At 38.8% G+C, this 25,699-nt stretch overlaps 2 protein-coding genes across 11 annotated transcripts in view; both read left to right on the forward strand.

The window, feature by feature from the left end:
* FAM172A (family with sequence similarity 172 member A) overlaps positions 1 to 25,699 on the forward strand; it is a 422,196-nt gene that overhangs the window by 274,318 nt on the left and 122,179 nt on the right. The window contains exon 10 of one of the 10 annotated variants that reach the window (XM_019428788.2): positions 3,301 to 3,428. The exons of 7 other annotated variants lie outside the window; for them this stretch is intronic. In XM_019428788.2, coding sequence (XP_019284333.1) covers positions 3,301 to 3,344 — 44 coding nt within the window. In that variant the 3' untranslated portion in view covers positions 3,345 to 3,428. 2 more of the 10 variants (XM_019428789.2, XM_019428791.2) reach the window with 2 other exon arrangements.
* On the forward strand, positions 6,427 to 22,797 carry POU5F2 (POU domain class 5, transcription factor 2). The gene has a single exon (XM_053907197.1). It carries the CDS (start codon positions 18,802 to 18,804, stop codon positions 19,813 to 19,815), a length of 1,014 nt encoding a protein of 337 aa, XP_053763172.1. The 5' UTR covers positions 6,427 to 18,801; the 3' UTR covers positions 19,816 to 22,797.

Below are 25,699 nucleotides of genomic sequence, written 5' to 3' on the forward strand. Positions count from 1 at the left end.
GTATTTATATATATTATACAGTGTATATGTTATATATTATAGTATATATAATACATTCATATACATGTATGATATTATATATATATATATTATGTAATTTTCTTTATTATCAGTAGTTATGTTCTATAAAGTCGTTAAGAATGCTGAATTAGTGAATCCTGGGGAAATACAAGATTAGGTTCCTACAAGCTTCTGGCCACAACATTTTTATTAACCAACCAATGTATAACCTTGCTTTATGAATGTTTCTATTTAAAGACACCTTATTTAATAAATATTGTTGAGTTCTCTAACGTTGAACTCACAGCCATCAACACTGTAACTCGTACCTGAATGCAGCTTATCTAACACATTAATTTTCTCCATAAGACACATCACGGTCTTCTTAGGAACACCAGGGCTTAGTGGTTAGGAACACTAGACAATACTTCAGTGCTATCCTTGGAGGCCATTTCAGCCAGTGAAATCGCCAAAAAAAAAAAAAAAAAAAAAAAAAGCACAAAAATGTGAAAAACATGGCACTAAATAGTCTGTGAAAAGGACACTGAAACAAGAGAACTGAAACCAGAAAGTTAAGCATGGCCTTATTTGACCTTAGTTAGGAATGCAAGCTAGGCAACTCACATTTTTCACCACTCTGCACATGAGCATCAATTTGGGGGTTTTAAATAAATTTTAGTAAGTAGGTGAATTCACGAATGTGGAATCCACAAATAATGAGGATTGACTATATATAGTAAAGGATTTGTTAAAAGGATTTGACCTGGGATTTGACCAGAGCTGGTTAAGCTCTGTAAGAATGTCGACTTTGCATCCATGCTGGAGCTTGAGACCACAGAGCAGACATTTATGAAAGGGAGATGGATGTAAAGTGATGGAGAGCAAGAATCAGACCCCCATAAGCATGAACTGGAGCCCATGAGGATGGACTTAAGCTCATGTTAGTTCTTTTTGCTTCTGTCCTTGGTGGTGTGGGTGTCCTATAGAAGGCAGTGTCCTATCCACACACACACACACCTGGCCCAGGCATCAGGGATGCTGAAGGGGAATTCAGTGAGGGTGGAACAGGTGCACTTCTGGCCACTCATGCCGGTGCTTGAGCTAGCAGATGAACTACAACATGCATGAGCTAGAAATGGCTGCCGCTTGACTTCAGCCCTCCAAACGTCCCACAGAAATTTCCTTTCTGTAGCATCCTAACCAGAAACACACAATTTGAAACATAGTTCTGGGAAACATAGTTCAGTGTAGCCAAACTGACACATTACAGAGCCTCCACAGTTCACCCCTTGTCACCTTGGCAGTTATCCACATCTTCTTAAACCAAACTTAATCTGCAAATAATTGTAGACATTAACAAAGTCATGCTTGCACCTGATGTGATCCGACTATCCCATGTACAAACGAAAACACACAACCCCTTTCCTCAGGAAAGGATACAAAGTCCTTTTATTGTCCTTGGCTGATGTCCATTCTTCTTACCTTTTGTATCCTGTAGTTTAAATACTGAGAGATAAAGCTAATTATGCTGACACATCTTACATGAAATGATAAAGAAATAAGAGAGGAAAACAAAAATGTTTAATATGTGTGTTCAAATCGAAATAAGAAAGAAATACCCATAGTTATTACATTCCTCATTTTTGTAACTGGCCCTGTAGCTATAGCTGGTATTTAAAACTACCTTCATTCCACGTTCCCTTTGTTCTTAACAAGCACCTCAACTGGTCATGGTTCCTTGCCTGGTCGGCTGACCCATACCTTCATTGGAAACAGCCGGGCCATTAGGTATCCTGCCTGAATTAGATGGTTGTAGATTTCTGTTGACATTCATCACAGGAAATACTAACGGGTGTCCTAGATGGTTTGCTGTATTGCAGACACACTCCTCTTTATCCCCATTGTGTAGTAGCAACTCGGTTATCCCTTAGTAATCAGGATCAATCACCCCAGCCAATATAGTAATACTCTTCCATTCCTTCTTAATTCAGTGGTGTAAGGAGCCCATAGTGGCAAGATGACAGTCTGAGCTTCCAGTTCAATGGAATCATTGTTGTGTCACTCAATAGAAGCATTCCTCTCTGTGGAACTAAGACCTTTAGATCAGCAGAGCCTGAAATCATAGAAATGAGAAGACACAGTTTTGTTAGTAGGTCACTGAGGGTAATAACAAGAGAAACCAGTCCCATTTCCATCCCTTCATTCCCAGATCTGGGAGAATTATCACATGAATTAAATGCTGATTTAGGGTATGTATCACACCCTAGAATACCAATGTATTCTCAGCCCCACGAGGTGTTGTCACCTAACAGGCACTGTAACCTAGTCACCATTTTATGAAGCCTGCTGCTTAAGGGATAACAGAGAATATGGTAAGACCAGTGAATGTGGGTGGAGCTAAGGCTCTTTCTTGTCCTCTGACTTGGATCTCTCTGATGGAAGCCAACTGCTGTATTGTGAGTTGCTCTGTGCAGAGGCCCATGTGGCAAAGAATTGGTGGCTCTGGCCAGGAGTCAGTGAGTACCTGAGGCCTGCCCTCAGCCAGGTGTGTGACCTTGGCAAAGGATTCTCTCACAGATCAGCCTTGAGATACACCCAACTCTTTGATTACTGTGAGACCCTATGCCAGCTACTCAGCTAAGCCACACTCAGATTCCTAACCCACAGAAGCTGTGTGTGCTCAATGTGTATCATTTTAAGCTGCCCAGTTTTGGGGTTAATTATTCTGCAGGAGTAAGTAATTTATACAACAGATTTAAACTGCACCTCTGGTGACCGCTCAAGCCTATGTAGAAACCACCAGAAGCTTTTTGGGGGCTAAAGCCTTATAAGGCTCATCCTGCTCTGATATCTTAGGATTTAAGAGCAGCTTTCTAAAAAGGCAGTAAAAAGTTCATTGAAGATAATTCATTCCTAGCCTTGTTCCCTGACTGCCTCATTAGACTTTGCTGTACAATGTATCAGAGAAAAGATGTTAAGTTTCTTCTTTATCACATTTGCACACTATATCATTTGATCACTAAGTCTTCTCACTATGTAGCTCTTATTTTTCTTAGGACAGAATTTGGTGCTCCCTGTAACTTTTCTATTCCCTTTGGGTTTTTATTCCAAAAAATTTGGCTTAAATCAGAAGGAGATTTCATGTTCACTCCCCAGCATATATCTATCTATTCCTCAAATGTTTTTCTATCACTTATTATATTCCAGGTACTATTCTGGAAGTTGGGGGACATAGCAGTAAACAATAGCTTATCATGACTATCTTTTCTCCCCCCAAAATAAAAAAAGAAAATTAAAAAGAACTGTTTCCTGGACCTCTGCTAGTGGTAGATTCCTCCCTTTGAAACTGGCATCATGAGAAAAGAGGGCCAAACCCCCAGCATTTTCCACACGTACTTATAAAAACTGAACAGTTTTTCGATCAAAATCAGTGATTTCTCTCAAACAGTTCTTTAAAAATGTTGAACAAGAGGTATGACATGATCAAAATGGGATTTTGAAGAAGATTAATTTAATAAATGGATAAAAGAGAGAAGCACGAACCTGGAGGCAGCAGACTCAGCCGGCCATGACGATAAAGCTAGTAGAGGCGGATGGGGTGAACTGGATTGGTGGCAATTGGAATTGACAGGAAAGGAGAGAGATGACAAATATGACTCGGGAAGAATCTGCACTCCCTGTTGGCAAATAGATTGCATATGGAGGCTCAGTGAGAGGGAGAAGACAACAATAAGCTAGAATGAGAAGTAACTGGGATAATGAAAACATTACCAAAATATAGAGGAGCTGGAGGAGGAAATCAGTTAAGGGCAAGAGAGGATGAAACTATTCTATGGCCTACTTGATTGAGGTGATGGCACTTGAGGGATGGCAGGAAGTTCAAATGGAAATAACCAAAGCTTGTTGCTGTACCTTGGAAACACCTAAAATTCTCCAAGCCCAAGTTAATAATGGATATCTAGACTCTGCATTCAATTTAGTGAAGTCTTTTTTTCCCCCATCTTTCTAACTTATAAAGTTTTTCTTAAGCAATATTGTTTTTATTGTTTGACTAAAGTCTGTGGTCATCACAGTGAAATTGCCTGTAAAAATACATACTCATTTAAGACTATTTTTCCTTCATTGCTGAATGTTTCCCTTTACAAAAAAATAGATCTGTTCATAATAGATTCATTTTATCACTGTTATTTATCTGTGAATATATATGTATTTTAAAAACAGGTACAATAAAATTTTTAAGTTGTATTTAACACATCCATGGTCATTATTATCAGTACAGTCATGTTGTTTTTATTTTTCTTTTGAAAACAAATATTACACTTGACAACTCCACACTTAGAAGTTGGCAGTGTTGTACCTTATACTTAAAATGAAGTCTGACTTTTCACTTATCATATAGGGAATGGTGAATATTTGAAGGGTCTTGAATATCTGTCAACGGACTATTTGCCCCACCCCTATTAATGGTGTTTCCTACTAGTAAAATCAGCCAGTTAAAAACACTGTTATTCAAGAAATTACATAACAGGTTAGTAGGACCTATGTTTATCGTTTATTGTATAGCCCACATTCTCGTTGTTTGTGTGTCTGTTACAAAATGGCAACAGCAAGTATCCACCTCACTTATCTTGTAGAAATGTTGTGAGAATAATTTGTGTAGTATCCAGAGGGATATTTTGAGTTCATCAGAAAGAAAGCCCTATAAAAACCTAATGTAGTACTGTATATTCTCATTCGTCATTTTAGAATTTAAGGCTATCATTTTAAAACTATTATTATTTTAATCATATGGGAATGAAAAAGCATTTGCAGACATATTGTCCCTTCCTTTCCCGTCTCCTAATCCCGTCTTCTAATCTTAAACAACAAATAACTTAGTTGTTCATATTTTCGTTTGTGCTCTGTGACACTGATAAGGGTCACAAAATATTTCACAGAAACCAGAGTCACAGAAAGATAGAAAATACAGGATGAAAGCAACTGTGCTCCCTACGTGCCTCTCTGGGTGTGTGTGTTCAGTCGGCACACCTTCATTCAGCAAACATTTACTGCAGTCTAGACGTTGTTCCAGGTGCCAAGGGGGTAGCAATGAATTACAACAAATAAAGGTCCCTTACAGAGCTTGCATTCTAGTAGGGGAGACAAATAGTAAACAAGATAAATGAGGAAAACATGTAGCATGCTAGATAGTGGTAATTGGTAGGAGAAATATGAAGCAGGAAGAGAGGACTTGAAGCATGTGGAGGTGGAGGCCAGAGAAGGCCTCACTGAGAAGATGACATTTCTGGGACATTCCTTCTAGTCCTGCTCTCCAGCCACTTCCCACTGATAAAGACAGTACTTGCCCATCTGACTTTAGAGATCCTTCCTAAATTCCAGGCTACCTACTGAGCTCAAAATTCTGTACCCTTATTCCCTCCCAGCTTTCTCTTGTTCTGGGTCCTTGAAAACCTCAATTTCTCATCAGATCTATTTTATGAGTTCTCTAAGATTTCTGGTAACCATAAAGCATAGGAATGAGCAAGTTATTAAGGTACTCCGCTCTTCCTTGAGCTACACATATAGAAAAGTGTAACATTTATATGGTGCCCTGGTTTTCACAGGCAAGGTTGCTTATGCTCAGGGGTGAAGGGACAGAGCCACTTCCAGGAGACCTGCAGGGTAAAAGGATCAGTATTTTGACACACCTGTGGTCACTCTGCACCAGGTTCACAAGTGTATGGCAGTCTCTGCCTCCTCACAGCTTCATTTTTCCACCTACTGTGAAGGAAATACCTGAAGCTAGATTCACTAAAGCTGTGTAGTCTAGAGATGTGATGCCTGTCAACTTATTTCCTCCCAGAACTTGTATCCATCTCATTTTTCCTTGTCCTTGTCTGTCATAGCTTGAGACAGGCCTTTCTCTAATATTTCATTTTATCTAGAACACTTGATATAAATCAGGGCACCTCAAAATTGGAAAGATAATAGCATAAATATTAAAAAAAGAAAAAGGAAAAAAGAGAACTATAGTAGATGTCTTAGGGGTTAAGAATTAAACTTGAAAACTTACTATATTTAGATGACCTCATCTTGGTTCTGGATGTAGAAGGAGGCTGTTGATGACACATGCCTGTCAAGCCCCATTCCTCCTCCAGAACTGAAAGTGGAAAATTAGTAATTTCTAGGTCTATTTGAATTGTAGAAAACCTGCTAACATAACCCTAATTTTACTTTGCTTAAATAGTCCAGATTAACTCTTTACAGTGACTGAACTTACTGAATATTTGCTAAATATTTACTTCAGTTTACAGCTGAAAACATATCTTTAGGAAATGACATGAAAGAGTTGTATCTCTTCTTTGTTAGTGAATAATCACTTGCTTCTAAAGATAGCAATGAAAAATCAACAGTAATTGCTTCTAGATGTGGTGTCATTCAGAATGTGTAGACAAGTTGAGTTGTCTAATATGTTTTTAGACACAGCTCAAATTAATTAGGTAATTGAAAATCTATACTTGCCTTGTAAACAGAACTTAAAATGCAAGGCATATTCTCATCTATGATATTGTACCACTATTTGACTATGTGTACTGCTCAAGAACTGTAGCATTCCTCTTCCCATTCAAAGGATATACATTCTAATCCTTTTAAGTGATGTTTTCATTAACTAAATAGCACTTTTCAGGCAGTTTTTGTTCATTACTGTAGAATTGGCCTTGTAGCTGTTATTCATCAGTTAGTTTCCCTATTCATTGTTCTATGCTACCTTATAATTATTAGTTAATGTAAGGGATGAGTATTCTAAAAGTTGACCACCAGAAATTCTTGTGTTTTCAGTGAATCATTCATTATAATTAGCTAGCATCAGGAATTCTGGGGAAATAACTGATTAGAGAATCATTTAGAATAACCTATCTAAATATATGATATTTATGTAGATCACTAGTATTTTCCCTGATTATATATACTTAATCAGATCCAATATTTTCCTCTGCTTTTTATTCATTCAGTTTTCCAGTAATCACAGAGAATATAACTAGTTGCACTTCAAAAATCTCACTTAAAAAAAAATTAAAAATAGCCACCATGTTTTTTACAGCTTTCTGAACCAATTTGCGAGAAATCCTTCAAAGAATTTGGCAGTAAAGGTGACAACTCTCCTTTTACTGAGCTAACTCTTCCTTTTAAAGATAAAAAAAAAAATTAAACTATTTTTGGAATGCTTTAGGATAAATAACCAAATAATATGAATTTGTATTTGTACTTGAAAATTATACATTATGAGTTAATTTGTAAGAGCGATTACATTTACTGTCCCGATAGCACTGTCTCATGGCTCTTAATGCTGTGTCCCTGCTTGTTGGAAAAGTAAGTCAGTGCCAGTAGTACCTAAGACAGAAATGTTCACCCTTCTTACTGTATATTAAGTATTGCTCTCCCTTCCCATGGCTGTCTGTGCTTCACTTGTCCTCTGTTTCTCCTTCCCTCTGTCACTTCGGTCTGGGTCACTGCTCTTGATGGTTCCCTCTGTGTCTGTATTCTGACCTCTGACTCTCTGTCTCTCATCTGGCTTAGTCTCTGTCTGATTCTTTCCTTACAGTTTTTGGCTTCTGCATCTCCCTGGCTTCAGTCCCCCCACCTAGAGTCTCTGTCTGCAGCCTGTGGCATCACATCTCCCCCAGCCCACTGTCTCTGCCCGCCCCTCCCTGCCTGACCTGTGTGGTTTGCCTGGGTCCACGGCCCGTCACTCCTCTTTGTGCACTTTGTGCCTCCCTCAAGCCACAAGGTCTCTGCCCTTAGCCACACATTCTGTGTCTGCTTCCATCTGCACCCACCCTGCCCGCTCTGTGTGTCTGGTCAGAGACAGACATCAAGTCACCAGTGACAAATCTGCTGACAAAATTACCCGGAACACAGAACTCTTCAGAAAAACTGTATTGCTTTCTAAAAGTGATCAGAAACATCTAAAATATAAATTCATTAGTACCAAGATGAAAATTCAAAGTGAACATTAGGTACCATAGGCAGGCCAGATATTTTCAGTGTATAAAATGCCAAGATGTTCTAAGTTAGTTATCAGTACTTTAAAAGAAGTCATAGTATTTTTTTAAGTTTTTGTTTCATCATATTTTTAAAAAGATAGCCCTTTTTTAGAGGAAAATAGTTCTATTTAATGATAAATTTTGAGAGATAATTTGATGAGTGAGTTCAGTTTTTAGGCACTAGAATTGATTTAACAGATACATGATGTCTAAATATTCCTTGAGAATTGGTATGGAATTTCTGTCCATATTGTTTATTAATATCCCTTCACTCATACGGATCTCACCCCCAAGTATTCAATATGTTATGCCAATAAATAAAGAAATTTTATGCCAGCTAGTGTATAGATATTTTGAATAATCTCATGACACAATCCTTGACAGAATTCAGTTGTATTACATAATTTCTTAATTTCTAAAATACTTAGAAGTTACTTGTTGAAAATTTGGGCAAAGAAACATAAACATCATTTTAAGCTTTGTATAGCAAAGATGTCTATAAATGAGACTCTTGTAAGAGACCTTAAATTAAAAATTGCTAATAATCGACTAAATTCAGTATTGGCTTAGAGATTCTTCTAGTTTTAGCAAATACTTGAGGTATGTTTAGAAAGCAAATACAAATTATTTCAGATTTTTACTTTTATTTCCTTTTAATAAATTGCCTTCAAAAAATTTTAGTGTTTCTTCCCATTTTAATTTATGTGGCAAAGTAGCCATACCTTTCCTGCTTAGTTTCCACAAGGAAAATGATTAAGCTTTGAAAAAGAGATGGTTGACTTAAGGCCACAAATACAAGTGATTAAATATAACCAATATTTGGGGCACCTGGGTGGCTCAGTCAGGTAAGCATCTGACTTCAGCTCAGGGCATGATCTCACGGTTCATGAGTTCGAGCCCCATGTTGGGCTGTGCGCTGACAACTCAGAACCCGGAGCCTGCTTTGGATTCTGTGTCTCCCTCTCTCTCTGCCCCTCCTCTGTGCTCTGTCTCCCTCTGTCTCTCAAAAATAAATAAACTTTAAAAAAAAATTTAAAAAATAAACATAACCAATATTTGAGAAACATTAGTGAGAAATGGTGGGAAAGCTACTTGTGGAATTAGATGATATGCAGTTTGAATTTTATAGTGAAAGTACAGTCTTCTATAACCTTTGTAGTTCCAATTTTTGCAGCACCAATATGGAAGAACAGTCTCTCAGAGTTACTTCGTTTTGCTTTTCTTCAGAAATAACATCAAGCATATAAAATCAACGTATGTGGCAAAGCCCAAATTTCAGAAAACCCAAATTTAGTTATTTTTACCAGTTAATAATTTCTAATTAATTAGTTTCCCCTAAGATTAGAGCCTAACTTCCTATCTTTCCACAAACTTGAGTTATTCTTGGTTGTTTTGAGGCAAGAAACTAACTGTAAATATGTGTTCCTTAATTCCATAAAGATTTATTGAGCACTTAATATGTACTAGGCACTAGTCTAGTCTCTAACAGTGTAAAGATTGCTAGATGTACCTCTTGCCCCTCAAGGAGTTTGTGGTCTCCTAGCAAAAAGTCTTCTGTTTATTGCAAAGATTCTTTTTGTTCCTAAATAGAGAGTGTTATTGAAATATATGGAGTGGGGAGGAAAGTTAAGGACATATGGTAAACTCCTTCAGGACCCAAGAGTAATTCTTAGTTCCCTGACATCCTCCTTTATTGACTGGTACCCCACTGCCACGTAAGAGTTAGCGCATCTTCTGAAACTGTCCACCTTCCTTCAATGCTATTGTGAGACCCTGACTTTTTACTTCAGATACCTGTTTCAAATGAATATATTACTTGTCATTTCAAACTCTTTAATGGTAGTAAATCACCACTTATGAGTAAAAGCTTTGGATTTGTCATGACTGTGGGTAGTTTGTATTCTCCCAAATATGTAGGAGAATTAATTGTATAATATGATCAGATGAAGATTTATAATCACACTGCCTATAAAATAGGGATAACACTAGTACCATCTCATCGGGTTATGGTCAGAATTAAGTGAAACCATCCATATAGGACTGTTAAAATTCCTGGCATATAGTTGAGGCTCAGTAAATGTAGTCATTCTTCACTTTGCATGGTCCCAAATACCCAAATTTCAGTTACCATACTTTAGTTAAATAACGCCAAATTCCCCCCCCACACACACACACACAAAAAAAAAACAAGGTTCACATTTCAGTTACCCCAATGTATTAACTGTGAATAATTGCATTCAGTACAAATCTCTATGTAAATAACAGAAGCACATCGTGATCAGCAGCCAGTCACATCACTTCTTTCTAATTTTTCACTGGCCACTGCATATCTGTTATTCAGTTTATGCACAGATAGCACTATCTTCCACTTTATAAAAATAGATGGCCAAAAGAGACCTGGCCAACAAAGATGAAAGTGCAGCAAAGAAATAGAATGCAGGAAGTAAAACTGTAAAGTGTTTGTGACGAAAAAGATGAAGATGTCCCGGAGAGAGTGACGCTAGCAAAAAACACTTCACGTGAAATGAATGCTCAGAGGTATTTCACGACATTGGAAGTGCGAAGGATAAAATGCTGGAAGCTGATCCAAACTTAAGAGTATGAAAATTAGCCAAGACGTAGAAAAGATTTGCTTGAACTCTATCATAAGTTCTATGAGGAGAAGGCAAGCACTGTTCAAACAACTTTGGTAAGTTTTTTACCAAGAAATAGAACATTTTCATTCTCAGTGTTTCTAATGTTTTAAATTCTTTTTAACATTTATTTATTTTTGAGAGAGCGAGACAGAGCACAAGTAGAGGAGGGGACACAGAATCCAAAGCAGGCTCCATCCTCTGCACTGTCAGCACAGAGCCTGATGCGGAGGCCCTAACTCACGTACCGCAAGATCATGACCTAAGCTGAGGTCAGACGCTTAACTGACTGAGCCACCCAGGTGCCTCTGTTTCTAATGTTTTAAATTACAGTGTACTAAATACAGTTGTTTTTACCATTTTTTTTTAATTCCCCTACTCGCTTTTTGCTGGCCACAGGTGGATTTTTATGTTTTGACAAAAAAAAAAAAAAAAAAAATTTAAGGTCATGGAACAGCCATAGTTTTTCCCATTGATTGTCATGATAACTGTGCATGGTTTCAACTTACATGGTCATTTTTTATAGTCATTTTATACTGTGCAGAGCAAGGACTTCCTATAGTTATTATTATTAGAAATTGGTTTATCTAGCAAGTCAAGTTCTACAGTTTTAGAGAAATTGTTCAGTTTTTCTCAATATTGAGAATTTAAAAATTTGTCATTTCTCTCCTGCTTATATCTTTGTATTTTCTAGACTAAGTCCTGATTCCAGTCATGTCTTTTCACAGCGTTAACTCTTAGAGCCTCCCCATGCATCTTCTATTGAAATACAGTATTTATCCTCAGTTTGCCTGTTCTTTAGTATTCAACCTCATTTCTTCATTGTCCTTAATCTACTAAAATTCCACACTGACGCTTTTCCCTTTCATTCTTCTTGCTAATGTCCTGTTCTTCCACACTCCCTGAAAGACACTTGGTTCTTTAATAAATTGTTTTTCTTTCAGAATGACACCTGCCCTAGAACATATCCCTGTGAGAAACTTCTTTAAATTCATTGGTTTCTTCCTTATGTTTCATCTACATTCCTGTCAATCATAGAAGACAAATGTCTTTCTTGAATTTAAATTATTACAAGAAATTCTGTGTAAGCAAAATGTAAAATTCTAGCTGGAAGTTAACCAAGTTAACACTTGGAAATGATGCCATGATTGGCAACAAAATAAAAATTAAAAATAAATGCTGTGCATTTTCACTATATACCTTTTTATACTTCTGGAGCCATGTGAATGTAGAGTTGGACATTCCAAAAAACCGTTAAATTTTCATTAAATACATAATGATAATTGAAATCTTGCTTTCAGTTCTCCATTCACACATAGCTGCTTTGACATAATTGCTTCCTAGAGTTCTGAGGCTTTCAGAAGGTGAAACCTTCATCTGCCTGATGTTATGTGCACATACCTAGAATGGAGAACAGGCTACTGAGAGCTGCAGTGAACTCTAGAGAAATAAATGTGGGTTTGGGCATGAGTGTTCTGCTCAGAAGAGACGTTGATAGCCTAGTTGGTTCTCTTTAAGACCTTTGGAATCATAGTGAGGTGACTTTGAGGAGGATTCAGGTAATAACTTGACTTACTACCTCACTGTCTGAAACCAGGGACTTTGTCGGGTTTAAAATGCTAAAAGGAGTTTTTAATTTATATATTTAGATAGAGTTACTGTGTTGGAACTTAAAATTTTAAGTCTGGTACTACCTCTTTTCCGTGGTCGTTATTGCATTTCATGTTACTGAATATAAGTGTTCATTTTTCCAGAAAAGATATAAGTGTCTCTGTTAGGTCTGCTTTAGTTCATAGTTTCCTAAGGAGATTCCAGGGAAATTCAGAGACTCCAAATATTGCGATGGTAATGGCACCAAGATCAATTAATTTGGAATTTCTTTAACAAAAAAAAAAAAAAAAATACAGTGCCTAAAAGAATTATCTTCTATAAGCAGAAATTCTCCTCTACTTCTCATTTACTTCTCTGAGGCCATGTCACCTCCTGAATTACTGGTTTCATTGGTCATAAGTTGTCATTTCTGTTAGGTGTATTTTACTACTCAATATAATGGAATATTTTTCATTAAACAAGTTGTGTATCTCTTGCTCTACAGTGTAAGGAGAGTACAAATTTGAATGCAGAAGAACAGTGACTAGACTAATCAATGCAAGAACATCCTTAAAGCTTTTCTTGTGTAACAAGGGCAAACTCAGCTAAAAAGTTTGTTTAAATCCCACTTGACATAACAAGAACCTTTACACTTTATCTATCTGTGACTATCTGTGAATATACCTGACTCATCACCAGAGTGCCTTTCAACTCAGCCCTGCTCAGCTCAGTTGCTCTTCCTGCCTTATATAGATAGACATTTAAAATTCTTTGAGGCTTCTGGTGAAGGCTGTAGAGTTTTTATATTTAATATTATTTTATAGCACAGGAAGTTCATAGTTCATGAACACTGCAGCTCTACAAAATATAATGGAAGGATTTTTCCCCATATACGCAAAACCACTTTGTAGCCTCTGGCTATGTGGTTGTTTTACATCTGTGTCATGAACTTTTACTTCTAAGCAGCAATTATATCACAGCAGAGTCATTTTTTTTTAATAACAAAAAGAAGTAACAACAACGAAAAAAAAAGCCCTTCATAATCTGAATCTGAAAGTAAGATAATGAAGAGATTCTATGTCGGTAGTCCTACTACATTCTAGTTTTTCTCTACATATTTTATGAGTAAAGCGTTTGGCAATACTGTTATTCATCAGTAGCTGTCCTTTCGCCCTGTTCTTGTCTTCTACTCTCTCCTGTGCCGAACAGTGCTATTAATCTATTTTACGCATTTATTTCTTTTTTAACATTTTTATTTTTTAACGTTTATTTATTTTTGAGAGACAGAGAGAGAGTACAAGCAGGGGAGGGGCAGAGAGAGAGAGAGAGAGAGAGAGAATCCAAAGCAAACTCCAGGCTCTGAGCTGTCAGCACAGAGCCTAATGCGGGGCTCCCACAAACGGTGAAATCATGGCCTGAGCCAGACGCAAAACTGACTAAGCCACTCAGGTGCCTCACAACTTCAGTATTATTCTGTGCACTTTACCTGCAGGTACACTTATGTCTTAATTGCTTAATTTGTCTTTGATGCCTCACTTTGTCTTAATGCACTTTTTTACTTAAAAATCCACACAAAGGTTTAACGGTTTAATCATTTCCATGTATTTTGAGGTAGTTTTCAATGAACTAAATTGTTGTAATGTGTGGTGTTGACTCTCACTGGAAGTTGCGAGGCATCTTTCCTTACTATCCTCAGTTGCCACAGTTTTCCTGGATGCCTGACTTTACTTCCTAGACCCAGAGAGAAACAAACCTCCAAGTGCCTGGATCTTGTCTCCTACCTTTGCCTTTTGTCCTGCTCCTTGACTAATGTGGTTCTTGGGGACCTACACCTGCCCTTCAGGTGAACAGTACCTTTACACCCTGATGCATGGTCAGTGCTAGGTTATTAGGAAACCTGCCGAGTGGAGGAAACTCTGAAAATAGCACCATCCAATCTGCCTTACCCTCTCTGCCTGACTTGTTCATCATTCTTAGTTCTCCCAGTCTACTCTGTTGATTTAATTACATTCAAAATGTTTGTTTTGGTTTGGTTTTGTTCCTCTGCTAGAGAAATGACGTTTCTCATATATTCTTGAACAAAGCCCTCTCCTCTGTCTGGAGCATGAGCAGCTTTGGGAGAGGTGTTATTTGGAGAGATGAGGAAGCGAAGATCACCTTCCTAGCCAATAAGATAACTGATCAACAGGATAGTGTGAGTGAAAGCCGGATCTCCTTCACATCCAGGTGTCTTTATGCACATACCATACTGAGAACACTGTGGATAGCTCATGCATTAGCACATGCTTTGGCCCATAAGTACAAAAAGAATGGTGTCTATAATGTCCATAGGAGATATCATATCTCCTAGGTGGGGAGGTAAGACATGAAACTCCAGCTAACTTTTAAGGCTGCCGATTTATCTAAGTGGAAATGCAGTAAGTTTGGGGCCAAGGGAGACCACTGTGGTCCCCAGTGTATGGGCAAAACTTCCCAAAGGGATGAAACTTGAAGCAAGCCCTATAAGAATGTTTATTATTAACTTTGCCTCCACAATTTCCTGCTTCTTACCATTAGTGGATCTTGGCAGCCAGTTTTGCTGTCTTAGAATAGAGAATACTTACGGAGAGCCTAATAATACAAATCCTGGTGCTTTGTGCATTTCTGCTTAAAAACCAACTTCTCTTAACTCCCAAGATTCTAATAATAGAAAATGGTTAACTTCTCTTTGAGCAAATGTAGCTGTCCTGTTCTCCTGACAGTTTTTCTTCTTCCCCATTTAGATTATAAATACACAGGAGCCTGGGACCATGTGTTTCTTATCCTTACTTTGTAATTCCCTATGGATAAGACTGGCCCGCTTCGTACATTGTAATCTAATCACTCACTAAGAGGTCTCTGTATTTGTTGAAGGTGATGGATTAGCCTTTCAAGCGCCCCAGCCCAAGCATTGCTGGTTGTCTTGGGCATACCCATCACCTGCCTTCTTCTGATCTCTGTTTTCTCTTCCAACCAAATATGCTCCTGTTTGTTGTTTTTTTCCCCCTGATCACTCCATTTCCTAGCATATTAAATATACTTTTCTGGAGATGTCAAGACTTCCCTTAAGAATATGGGCTTTTATTTGTGGCGGCCCACATGCATTAACGGGAGATAGGCATGTTGGCTGATGAAATCTGCCCAAGTACAGAGAAAGCCTTAATTGAAAGCACCCAAGTTAATTTTGAAACCCATCAAGTTAATATAGCTTTACTTTTTCATTTAGGAAATGTTTTTAGCTACTATGTTTTCACTCATTTAATATAATCTTTCCTCAAATTTACTTGAATTCACTTTTTTTTCCAATTCACTAAAAATATTTTTCTCCAGCTATTGTTTTTAGACAACTAATGAACCTTTTCTCTGTGGTTCTCTCCTGCAGATGGGCTGGTTTCAATATGTGGGTTTTAATTTATATAATTGCTCTCTCTTATTCCTCTTTGTGATCCACTTTCCATTCTGTTTAGCAGACACTGGTTGCTTTGTAATTTTGAAAAAGGAATAGCATGCGTGTATACCTGGAAAGATAACAGCAAAATTATTCTTAAGTGAAATGTTGTATCTTGTAAACTATTTTTGGTACACTGTCATCTTGAAACCTAACTTAAAGCAAATATGGATGTCTTCTCATCATTAATGCTACACCGATTCATTTCTTTAACATTAAAGAGGTATTGGTTAGCTTCCTCCTCTGTGCCAGATACACTTTCAAGTGGTGAGGATCTAGCATTGAACTAGACAGACAAGGACCTTGCTCTTTACCAGCATACATTCTAGCCGAGGCTACAGTTGAGATGCAGACAACAATCACATACAAAGATGGCAGTTGACTTCCCAACTCTTTTCCCCTTTACCATTGCTTCAAGGTCACATCTATGACCTTGTTACCTGTAGTGTTGTGTTAAATTTAGTCTCACGGTACTACTACCCCCAATCTCGTGTTTAAGGGCCTTGTTCTAGTACAAGAGAGAAAGAATAGAGATGCTCCTGAGAGGGTCAAGTTTCTTGTTGTTACTCTGGAACTAAATGTGCTTTACTCTCAGAATTGTAAAGGTGAGAATTCATTCACTCATTCAGCAAACACTTATTAAACAGTGTATCAGTCAGGGTTCTATTATGTTCCAGGCTTTTATAACACCTACATGCCCTTAAGTACCTCACACTCTAGATGGAGGGTGAGAGACATAAAATAAAAATTACTGATAAATGTTATAATAAAAACATACATATATCAAATAAGGGGAGCACTACAAAAGCAGGAACTAACTCTACACGGGAGTAGGTTTCACCATCAGGTCACTTCTAAACTGCATCTTAAATTTTTTTAATGTTTTATTTTTTGAGAGACAAAGAGAGACACAGCATGGGCAGGGGAGGGGCAGAGAGAGAAGGAGACACAGAATCCAAAGCAGGCTCCAGGCTCTGAGCTGTCAGCATGGAGCCTGATGCAGGGCTCAAACCCACAAGCACGAGATCATGACTTGAGCCGAAGTTGGACGCTCAACCAACTGAGCCACCCAGGCACCCCACTTCTAAACTACATCTTAAAGGTGGCTGGAAATAGAGCATGCTTCATTTATTCAGGGAATGTTTACTGAGCACCTTCTATGAACCAGGCACAGTTGTAGGCACCATAGACACTGCAGTGAACTGGACAAAGTCCCTGTTCTCTTTGCAGCAGAGAAACCTACAATAAGCATATGACAAATAATTATATATTAGGTAGTGATGCCTATTAATACCACAAAACAAAGCTTTAATAAGGGGAACAGAGAGTGATAACGGTTACTATTTTAGATAGGCTAGTCAGAGAAGGCCTCTAATGAGATGACATTTGAGCAGAATCCTGAATGAATGAGACCAAAAAGCAAAGGGAAGCCATTTCAGACAGAAGGGCCAGCATGAATAAAGGTATAATAGTCGTGAAAAGTGTAACATCTTTAGTGCAAAGTGAGATATTCTCACTGAGCAAGATGAAATGCAAGCAGGGAGAGTGTGGTAGATGAGGCTGGGAAAGAAGGAAGAGAGGGAGGGAGGAAGAAATGGGAAAGGTCAAGAACAGTTTCTGGGTCTAAGCTTGGGTGACTGAGTGGGTGATAAAGCCATTAACCAACTCAGGGACCCCTGGAGGAGAGGCAGTTTTAGGAATGCAAATAATGAATTTGATTTGGGGCAGTGGGAAATACAGAATTGGATATTAGGAGTCAGGGCTAAAATACAAATTTGGCTCTTACCAGCATGTCATGGAAATTTAAAAAGAAAGAGCAAGAAGAGTAGTCAGCCTTGTCAGATACTGCAGAGAATTTTAATAGGATGAGAATTTTTAAAAGGCCATCAGGTTTGACATTTGGAAGGTTGGCAATAACTTCAAGAAGGCCAATTTCAGATGTCGATAGGGCAAAGCCACATCATGGTTCAGTTAGAAAGTGAAAGGGTAAGAGGCTGGGATTGTCCAGCCAAGGTGACTGTCTTCTCCCTTCCCAGAGCTCTTCCTTGGAAGCTTTGAACCTGAGGTCAGATCTTCTCCCACTCCTTCCTTAACTTTCTTCACATAAAGCCTAGTACTGGATGCTTGAGATGGGGACATGATGGAGGGACAAATATTCTCAGATCCTTGGGTCTCTGATGGGAAAGGGGCCAGGGATAGGGGAGCCTGATGTTGGTGAAGCAGGTATTAAAGGGAGCATCTTCAGTGGGAACAGCAGGTCGGGCCTGTTCTGAGACCTGTCTCCAGAGGGGGAGAAAGATGAAACATATAAGTCTCTGTTGTATGTGGAAACTGGACCAGGAAGCTGAGGTAGGCTGCAGAGCAAAGGCTCTGGGGGGCTGGTGGGGGGAAACATGAAAAATTAGTCAAGAAACTCAGCCCCGGTGAGAGAGTACAATGACAAAGCGTGAGGGCTGGGAGTGGAAGCTGACAGTTAACTGATAGACACTAGAAGAAATTTAGGGAGGAATGCTTAGGTTTCTTAGAGCACAGGAACTAAAGATGTGCAGGGGAGGCTATTGGCAGTGCTTGTGACCACAATGATAGCAGTGAGGGGATGGTTAATGAATTTAGGAATGGTCCCAGAAATACCTGGTATATAGATGTTCAACAAATATTTGTGAAGCCAAAAGGGGTCGTTCCTCCACAGATAATGTGGAGGAAAAGGATTCGATACTGGAGTTCTGAAGAGCTGTTAGAAAATGCCTAGGTTCCCTTCAGGGAGAGGATGGAGGCAGTGACTGAGATCCCAGACCTCTTAAAAGTACAAAGCCAGAGAGAGAGAGACCTATACCACGGAGGGAGTTAGAAGCATAGACCAGAAGCATAGACCAGACTCGTTTAATCCTGCAGACCCAAGGGATTACCGGTAGGTCTACTAGATTTCTTCACCCCTGCGCAAATACACCCCTGGCCTTAGTTTCTCTCACCTGCACCTCCATCTCTGCCCACTAGGGGGCGGTGCTCGAGGGCAAGGCTGGCGGCTGTTCCGAAGCCTCGAGGACCATCAGTTCCTACCAGACTCCCTGCTCCGGTGCCGTCTTACCCCATGGCGGGACCCAGGCCCTCATACGTCTCCCCACTGCCAGGCAGTGGTAGGGGCGGGCCCAGAGGACCGGTGCCGGTGCGGGTTGACACTCCGGTCTGGTTGACCGCCCAGGCGGCTCCGAGCATGCTGATGGTCCAGCCGGGAATCCAGCAGGGGGTCAGCCCAGGCCCTGAGGTGTGGGAGATGCCCCTGGGTCCCCTGCCATACAAATTCCGGGGCGGGATGGCACCCTGCACGCCCGGGGTCGGAGCTGGCAAGGTGGGAGCCTGGTTCCCGAGCCCCTCAGAGGGCACCTTCCCCAGGCCCTACATCGTCCTGCAGTGCATCCCAAGGTTGGCACTGCCAGAGGACGTCTCAGCCATAGAGAAAGAGATGGAGCAGCTGGCCAAGGAGCTGAGGCGAAAGAGAATGGCCCTGGGGTACTCACAGGCCGACGTGGCGTTCGCCGTGGGGGCTCTCTTTGGAAAGGTTCTTAGCCAGACAACCGTCTGCCGCTTTGAGGCCCAGCAGCTCAGCATCGCCAACATGTGGAAGTTGGGACTGCTGATGAAAATGTGGCTGGAGGAAGTGGACACCAAGAACTTTATGGGTGTATGCAAAATAGAGATGATCCTGCAGCAGGCTCGGAAGCGAAGACAGGAAAGCAGGGAGCGACGCATCGTAAACTATCTGGAGAAACTCTTCTTGCAGTGCCCGAAGCCCACACCCCAGCAAATCAGCCGCATCGCCGGGCAGCTCCGGCTACAGAAGGAACTGGTCCGAGTTTGGTTCTATAATCGGAACAAGATGGGTGGTCAGCCAACCATTGATTTCTCCCCACAGGAGGATGTGGGGGCAGGGGGGTGGCCTCCTTTCCCAGGGGGGCCAGTATGCTTTCCTCTGGCATCAGGGCCCCATTTTGGTTCCCCCTGCTATGAAGAGCCGTATTTTATACACTTCACCCCTTACCCTGCGGAGGGGACCCACCTCTCTGCCCCAGCCACCCCTCTTGGCTACTCCAGGCTTTCAAACTGAGGGGCCCGCCCTTCTGGGCAGAGCTGAACTGGGGAAATGGGTGATGCCTGAGGTTCATTTCAGGGCTGTTAACATTAAGAGCTCCATTAACTGTCTAAAGAGGTTAATACTTAAGGGATGGTTTGGGAGTTTAGGAAATTCAGGGGAGGGAAGTTGAAGTTTATTATTCCAGTGTTTTTACCTAGCATTGACTTTAAGGTACATTACGTATATGGTTTAGGATATTTTGTTTCTCTCTCTCTCTGTTATTAATTGAAAATTACTTGTGTCTGTTATTCCTTGTGATTATCAGTAAACATAGGATTTTTTTCCTTATAAACACACCATTGGGTGAAAAATTCAAACACAGAAGATTATTTCAGTATACCTTTTTTTTTTTTTTTAATCAAAACCAAGCAGAACTTTATGTAAAAATAAACATAGAGTCCAAGATAATAGTAACCTCTGGGGGAAGGTTTGAGGGGTACAGAAAGAGTACACAAAACCTACCCAAGGGACCATGCTGAAATACAAGTGTTTTCTTGTGCTCCTCCCTTTCTTGAAAGATGCTTTTTTTTTTTCCTGCTAATTCACCTTTTCATTTAGAGTGCTCAGTTTCAGGTGGAGGTCTCAATCCAGATCTCCACCTTATGGAATCCCACTGGTTTATCCACAGTCCTGCCCAGGTCATTGTGTTTGGAACCCCTTTCTTACTGAGGTTGGCAAGGTGGACAACACTTGCTCAGCCTCAGCTCCAGCTTACTTCTCTGGTTCTCAGCTCCATTTGGTTTATTACCTGGCTGTTTTCCTTACTTTCCTTTGAACTCAGATATGCATCTTAGAGAATATCTGTGATGGTTGAGTCAACATTCCCTGGTTTTTGTGATGGTATATCTTACACCACTTTTCCAATCTCTCCTACGAAATTGGTCTTTTCTGGTTTTCTCCTTCTACATTGGTAAATTTTGATCATCATATACTAAACAGATATACCTGCATGTGATATTTATTGCTTTCTGATTCCATCACTAAATATTATATATGAGTTTGTCTTCTTAATTACTAATCTGTCAGTTTTTTCTTTCTCCTTTTTTTCCCCTTAATCAGCTCTTACAAAATATTTATCTATAGGTATTTTCAAAGAACAAGTATTTGTAAAAATGTTTATCTTATTTACTGCTGTTTTTATTTTATTTTATAATTAATTAACTTTTAGCTTTTATTTCTATTAATTGCTTTTTTCTAGTTTTCTCTGATTTCTCCCGATGTATATTTTTCTCTTGTCAGTGTTTGAAGATAAAACACTGATGATACATAGAGGTTTGTGAAGATAGAGACAAACTTTAGATTCAACAGATGACTCATCACTTATTCTTGGACTCTCCCAGTAAAAGTCACAGAGCACCAGTCTCATTTCTTCCTTTTCCCAGACAGCCCTTCTGGACAACCTTGAAAGGGAGATGTTTCTGCAGAGGGCCAGGTAGTATTTAATGCTGGGATGAACAACTGTGGTTGTGTCAACATTCAGCTCCTAAAAGATATGAGGAGGCTCTCTCTCACCCAGGCTGCTTCTTGAATTCTGTAGCCCCTGCATATTTGGAGAATTGGTAATGGGCTTTTGATCTCGGGAACAGCTCCAAGGACCTGCCTCAGCACCTGCACAGCTGCGTCTTGCACACAACTGCTGCACCTCTGGTTAGGCAAGCACCACGTTGTGTCATTGATCAGCCTTCACATAACTTAAAATGCGATTTTTCCATCACTGGTCCTCTTGACTTGACTATGTAAAGAGAAAAGGCTGGACCTTAGGGAAACTTTGATCTTTAAAGGATTTCAGGTTTTTCAAAGATTTAAGATTATGGGTAGAAACCTTAATAATAAAACCCCCCAAAACTGAGAATTGAATTGCCCTTAGAATTGGGAGAAAACCAACAATGTGGTGTCAGTGCTGAACAGTATCAAATATACAGAGATCAAAGTAACATAAAATCAAGTCAGATATACCATGTCGCTAGCAAAGGTGTCAGTGATACTAGAGTGAAAACATTTTCAGTGGAATGGTCGGCAGAGGCAAAAGTCAAACAGTAGTCCAGAGTCTCCGTATTTACCAAATTTCCCCTAATGTCAATTAAAAACACGAATTCCAGCCACTCAATAAGATCTTCACCATCATTCCGAAATATTTCTTTTATCAAATGTTTCCTTTATCTCATGTTTTCTTTAGACAAGGCAAGTATTCTTAACCTGAAGACGTCGAACCCCTTTACAGTACAGGCAGAATAGTGTGTTTGTACATGTGTGCATCTTTAAAGATGGTGATGATAGCTTTTATCACATTCTCAAAGGAGATGTAGCTCTTTGTAGATCTACGGTTTCAGAATTTTAGAAATACATTCCCTTTGGCCACCTTACTCTCAAGAGTTTTCCCTTGACCCAATACCAGTCTAACAGGTAATTCCTGGTTTTCTTTGAATCTGTATATTCTGGATATCCCTAGCTCAGCGTAGAATAGAGGACCTGAACCACTTCTTACATAAGTCTTTCAAATTCAGCCAAATACTCTATTAATTATTGCCTTTATTGTTCTTATACTTTCAGCAGTCTTTGACACTTTAATGAGTTTCCTATCATAAAGAACAATTTCTCTTGTTCCTAGAATCTTTCCTATCTATTGTCTAAGAAAACTTGAAGTGTTAAGATATGCTCCCTTATTCCAAAACATTATTCTTGAAATATCATCTAAATGTTTTCTATAATTTCATATTTTTCAAGTATACATACTATACATCTTTGCCTGTTATACTAAAACTACATCAGGAGATTTATTTTTCATTGTAGCCACTTCTGTTTATAGCTTTCTTCTAGAAATCGTCTTGCTTACTAAACAGTATTCGTTTCCTTGGCAGAATCTATTTTTTTTTAGGGTACAAAATTGTATTATCTATGTAAAACAATGTTTTGAAAGTGAAAACTACAATGCCCTCCAATAAAATCCTAGTGGAATATGAGAGTATTTCTTGACAAGGTGGTTGTAAATGGAAAGAATAAAACTTAGGAAAATAAAATTTTGAAGAAGAGAGTCAGGGTGTCCTTGTCCTACCAAATATTATGAAACTACAATAAACAGTATGGTGGTGGTTACAGACAAAACTAACAAACAATTATTTGACTATTCCATTTTGTGGGAGTGTGAATTGAGGCAACCTTCATGAAAGGCTATTGGATAATTCATATGGGAAGTTTTAAAATGTGATTTTTCTTTGGACAATCATTTCAACTTTAATGAATTTTTATAAGAAAAAATTGTATGTGCGTGCAAAAATTTAATGATGAGGGTGGTCATTAAAGCATTTTTTTAGCACCAAAAAGTTAGAAACACCCTAAATGTTCAACAAAGGCTAAGTAAATCAAAAGGACCACCATATATGTTAAAAATTGTATTATAGAGTTACAGTTTTCACAAAATTCAGAATAGATTGTTGAGTGAGGCAAAACAGTTTATTAAGCTTTATGATACTTTTTATTTTTTAAGGAAAAGGTGTGTTACATATAGAAATATATACATTAACTATCGGTGATTTTATAAAATTGTTCTGCTATATGTATTATACATAAAAATATTTAAGAAACATTTCTAAAGGAAGGTGCTAGGAAATCTAGGGTTCCTAAAAGTATTCATTCTTTCCAGTCTTTTTTTATCTATAAAATGGTAATTTTTAATTATAAGGCAATTTTATTTCAAAATATTAAATTTGGCCTTTTCATTTTTAGTCAGATCTGTAGTTTCTTTAAAAAGAAAGGCAGTTCTCTAAACGGAGGAGTATTGGGATATATCAGAGACACATTGCTAAAAATTAGTTTTTTCCTTTAAATCAGATGCCCATTAATGTTAAAGAGCTGTAGTATAGCTTAGTGAGTGAAGACACCTGCCATATGTCTGTTTTCCTGCACAACATGGTAATTTACAATTACAATCAGTGTGTTTATATACCTCAGTGGTGTTAACCCATATTTAGAATATAATATAAGCCCAAATCATCTTCATGTTTCTGAATGTTTACTTTTCAATTTTAAAAACCATTTCAAAGTATCAAAATCCTGTTTTTATCACAGTAGAATCCTCCTTGCTTGTCGTATTTGAAGAAACCAAATGAATATAAATAAGATCCATAGACTTCTAGGTTTGAAGGCAGGGTCAGTTCCAGTGATTACAGCCCCAGCCAGGTGAAAGCTGAACTGTCATGAAATGAATCTACCCCTATACCCAGTAAAATCCTTAAAGCAAAGCATTAGCATAATCACAGTTACACCAGTGAATAGAAACGTTACCAGACCATCTTGAAGAGACTGTGTTGTTTACCGGGGCTATCTTCAGAAAACAGTGCAGCACATCAGTGTGTTGGGCTGCTGCCCTGCCACCTCACTTTTAGCTCGGAACCCTGCTGTGAATTCTGCTACAGACAAAATTAGCTACTTTGGCATTGAACTTGGGCTTTTTAGACTTTCATCCCCCAGTTTCCAACAAAATGATGAAGTACCAACCAACTTCACTTATTACTGTTGACTCTGCTACTGACTGCCTGCCAAAGACTAGGGTTGGAAAAGGAAGAATTGAGGCCTTCCTGAGAACTCACTACATTTTGGATTCAATATTCGTTTCTAAAACTGTACAACCTGTTATATCTCTTCTTTTTCTCCAAAAGAGTAACTGCATTGTTTAATAATTAGTCTTCTTCTTTGCCCCAGGATGTATGGTGTAGAACTCCTTTTAGTTGGTGCAATGGCCAGGGCAGTGTATAAGATGCTTTAAGTTGATTTATTATCTTAAAATGGATGACTATGTTCCTAGAACAGCTGTAAAACTTTGACTATTATTGACTGAGTAGTGGGCAAATCTTAATATATACCTTTTTGTTAAAGGAGAGTTTGGTTCAGTATACCATGTCTTAGTTTGCCAGGGCTGCCGTAACAAGTACTCCAGCTTGGGGAGCTTAAAGAACAGAAATTTATTTTTTCACGGTTTGGAGTCTAGAAGGCTGTGATCAAGATGTGAGCAAGGTTGGTTCCTTCTGAGGGCTATGAGAGAAGGATCTGTATCAGGCTTGTAGAGGCCCGCCTTCACCCTGTGTCTTCACATTATCTTCCTTGTGTAGCTACCTGTGTCCCAATTTCCTCCTCTTATAAAGACTCCAATCATTGGATTATGCACTTGGATTATGCATTGGATTAAGACCTCATTTTAACTTAATTATCTCGGTAAATATCTCCAAATAAAGTCTAGGGTACTGGGAGTTAGGACTTCAATGTATGAATGTTTGTGGGGAAACAATTCAGCTCATAGCACCAGCCCAATTAAAATTTCAACTAGATTTAATTATTTGCTTCTGTATTCATTCAGCAAATATTAATTGAATGCCCTATATAACAAGATGCAATGGTGACCAAAAATAGGCCCATCGTAACCCTCAAGGAGCTTAAAGTATGGTTAGGCTTGGACATTAAGCAAATAAACATGTGATTGCAACTTGTAATAAATACCATGGGGTTATCAGATATTGGGGGAAGGTCTTCATTTAGATTTTATTTATAGTCTTTTTATAATATGTATTGTCTCTGATAACACCAGTGTTAACAAATATTCTAAACCAGAGGGACCTACCTGCAGTGGGAGTGTGGACCTATAACCAAGCCATAGTTAGGGACACAGGCATTCCCAGATTAAAATCCCAGCTCAGTAACCTACAGTCTCTAAGTGAGTTATTTCTTTCAGCTCCTTTTTCTCATGTGTAAAATATGTCTAGCAATCCACAGGGTGAGAGATTTGATAAAAGCATAAAATAGGGTAATATAGAAAGAACCCCCTAGGACTTCCCTTTAATACAGTAGGCACTCAATAATTTTTCCC

This window comes from Panthera pardus, unplaced genomic scaffold, assembly GCF_024362965.1.
Source record: "Panthera pardus isolate Hobbes unplaced genomic scaffold, ASM2436296v1 HiC_scaffold_2, whole genome shotgun sequence".
Taxonomy (NCBI): domain Eukaryota; kingdom Metazoa; phylum Chordata; class Mammalia; order Carnivora; family Felidae; genus Panthera; species Panthera pardus.

Coding starts and splice junctions, on each gene's coding strand:
- POU5F2 (XM_053907197.1), top strand. CDS start 18,802: ATGGCGGGACCCAGGCCCTCATACGTCTCCCCACTGCCAGGCAGTGGT.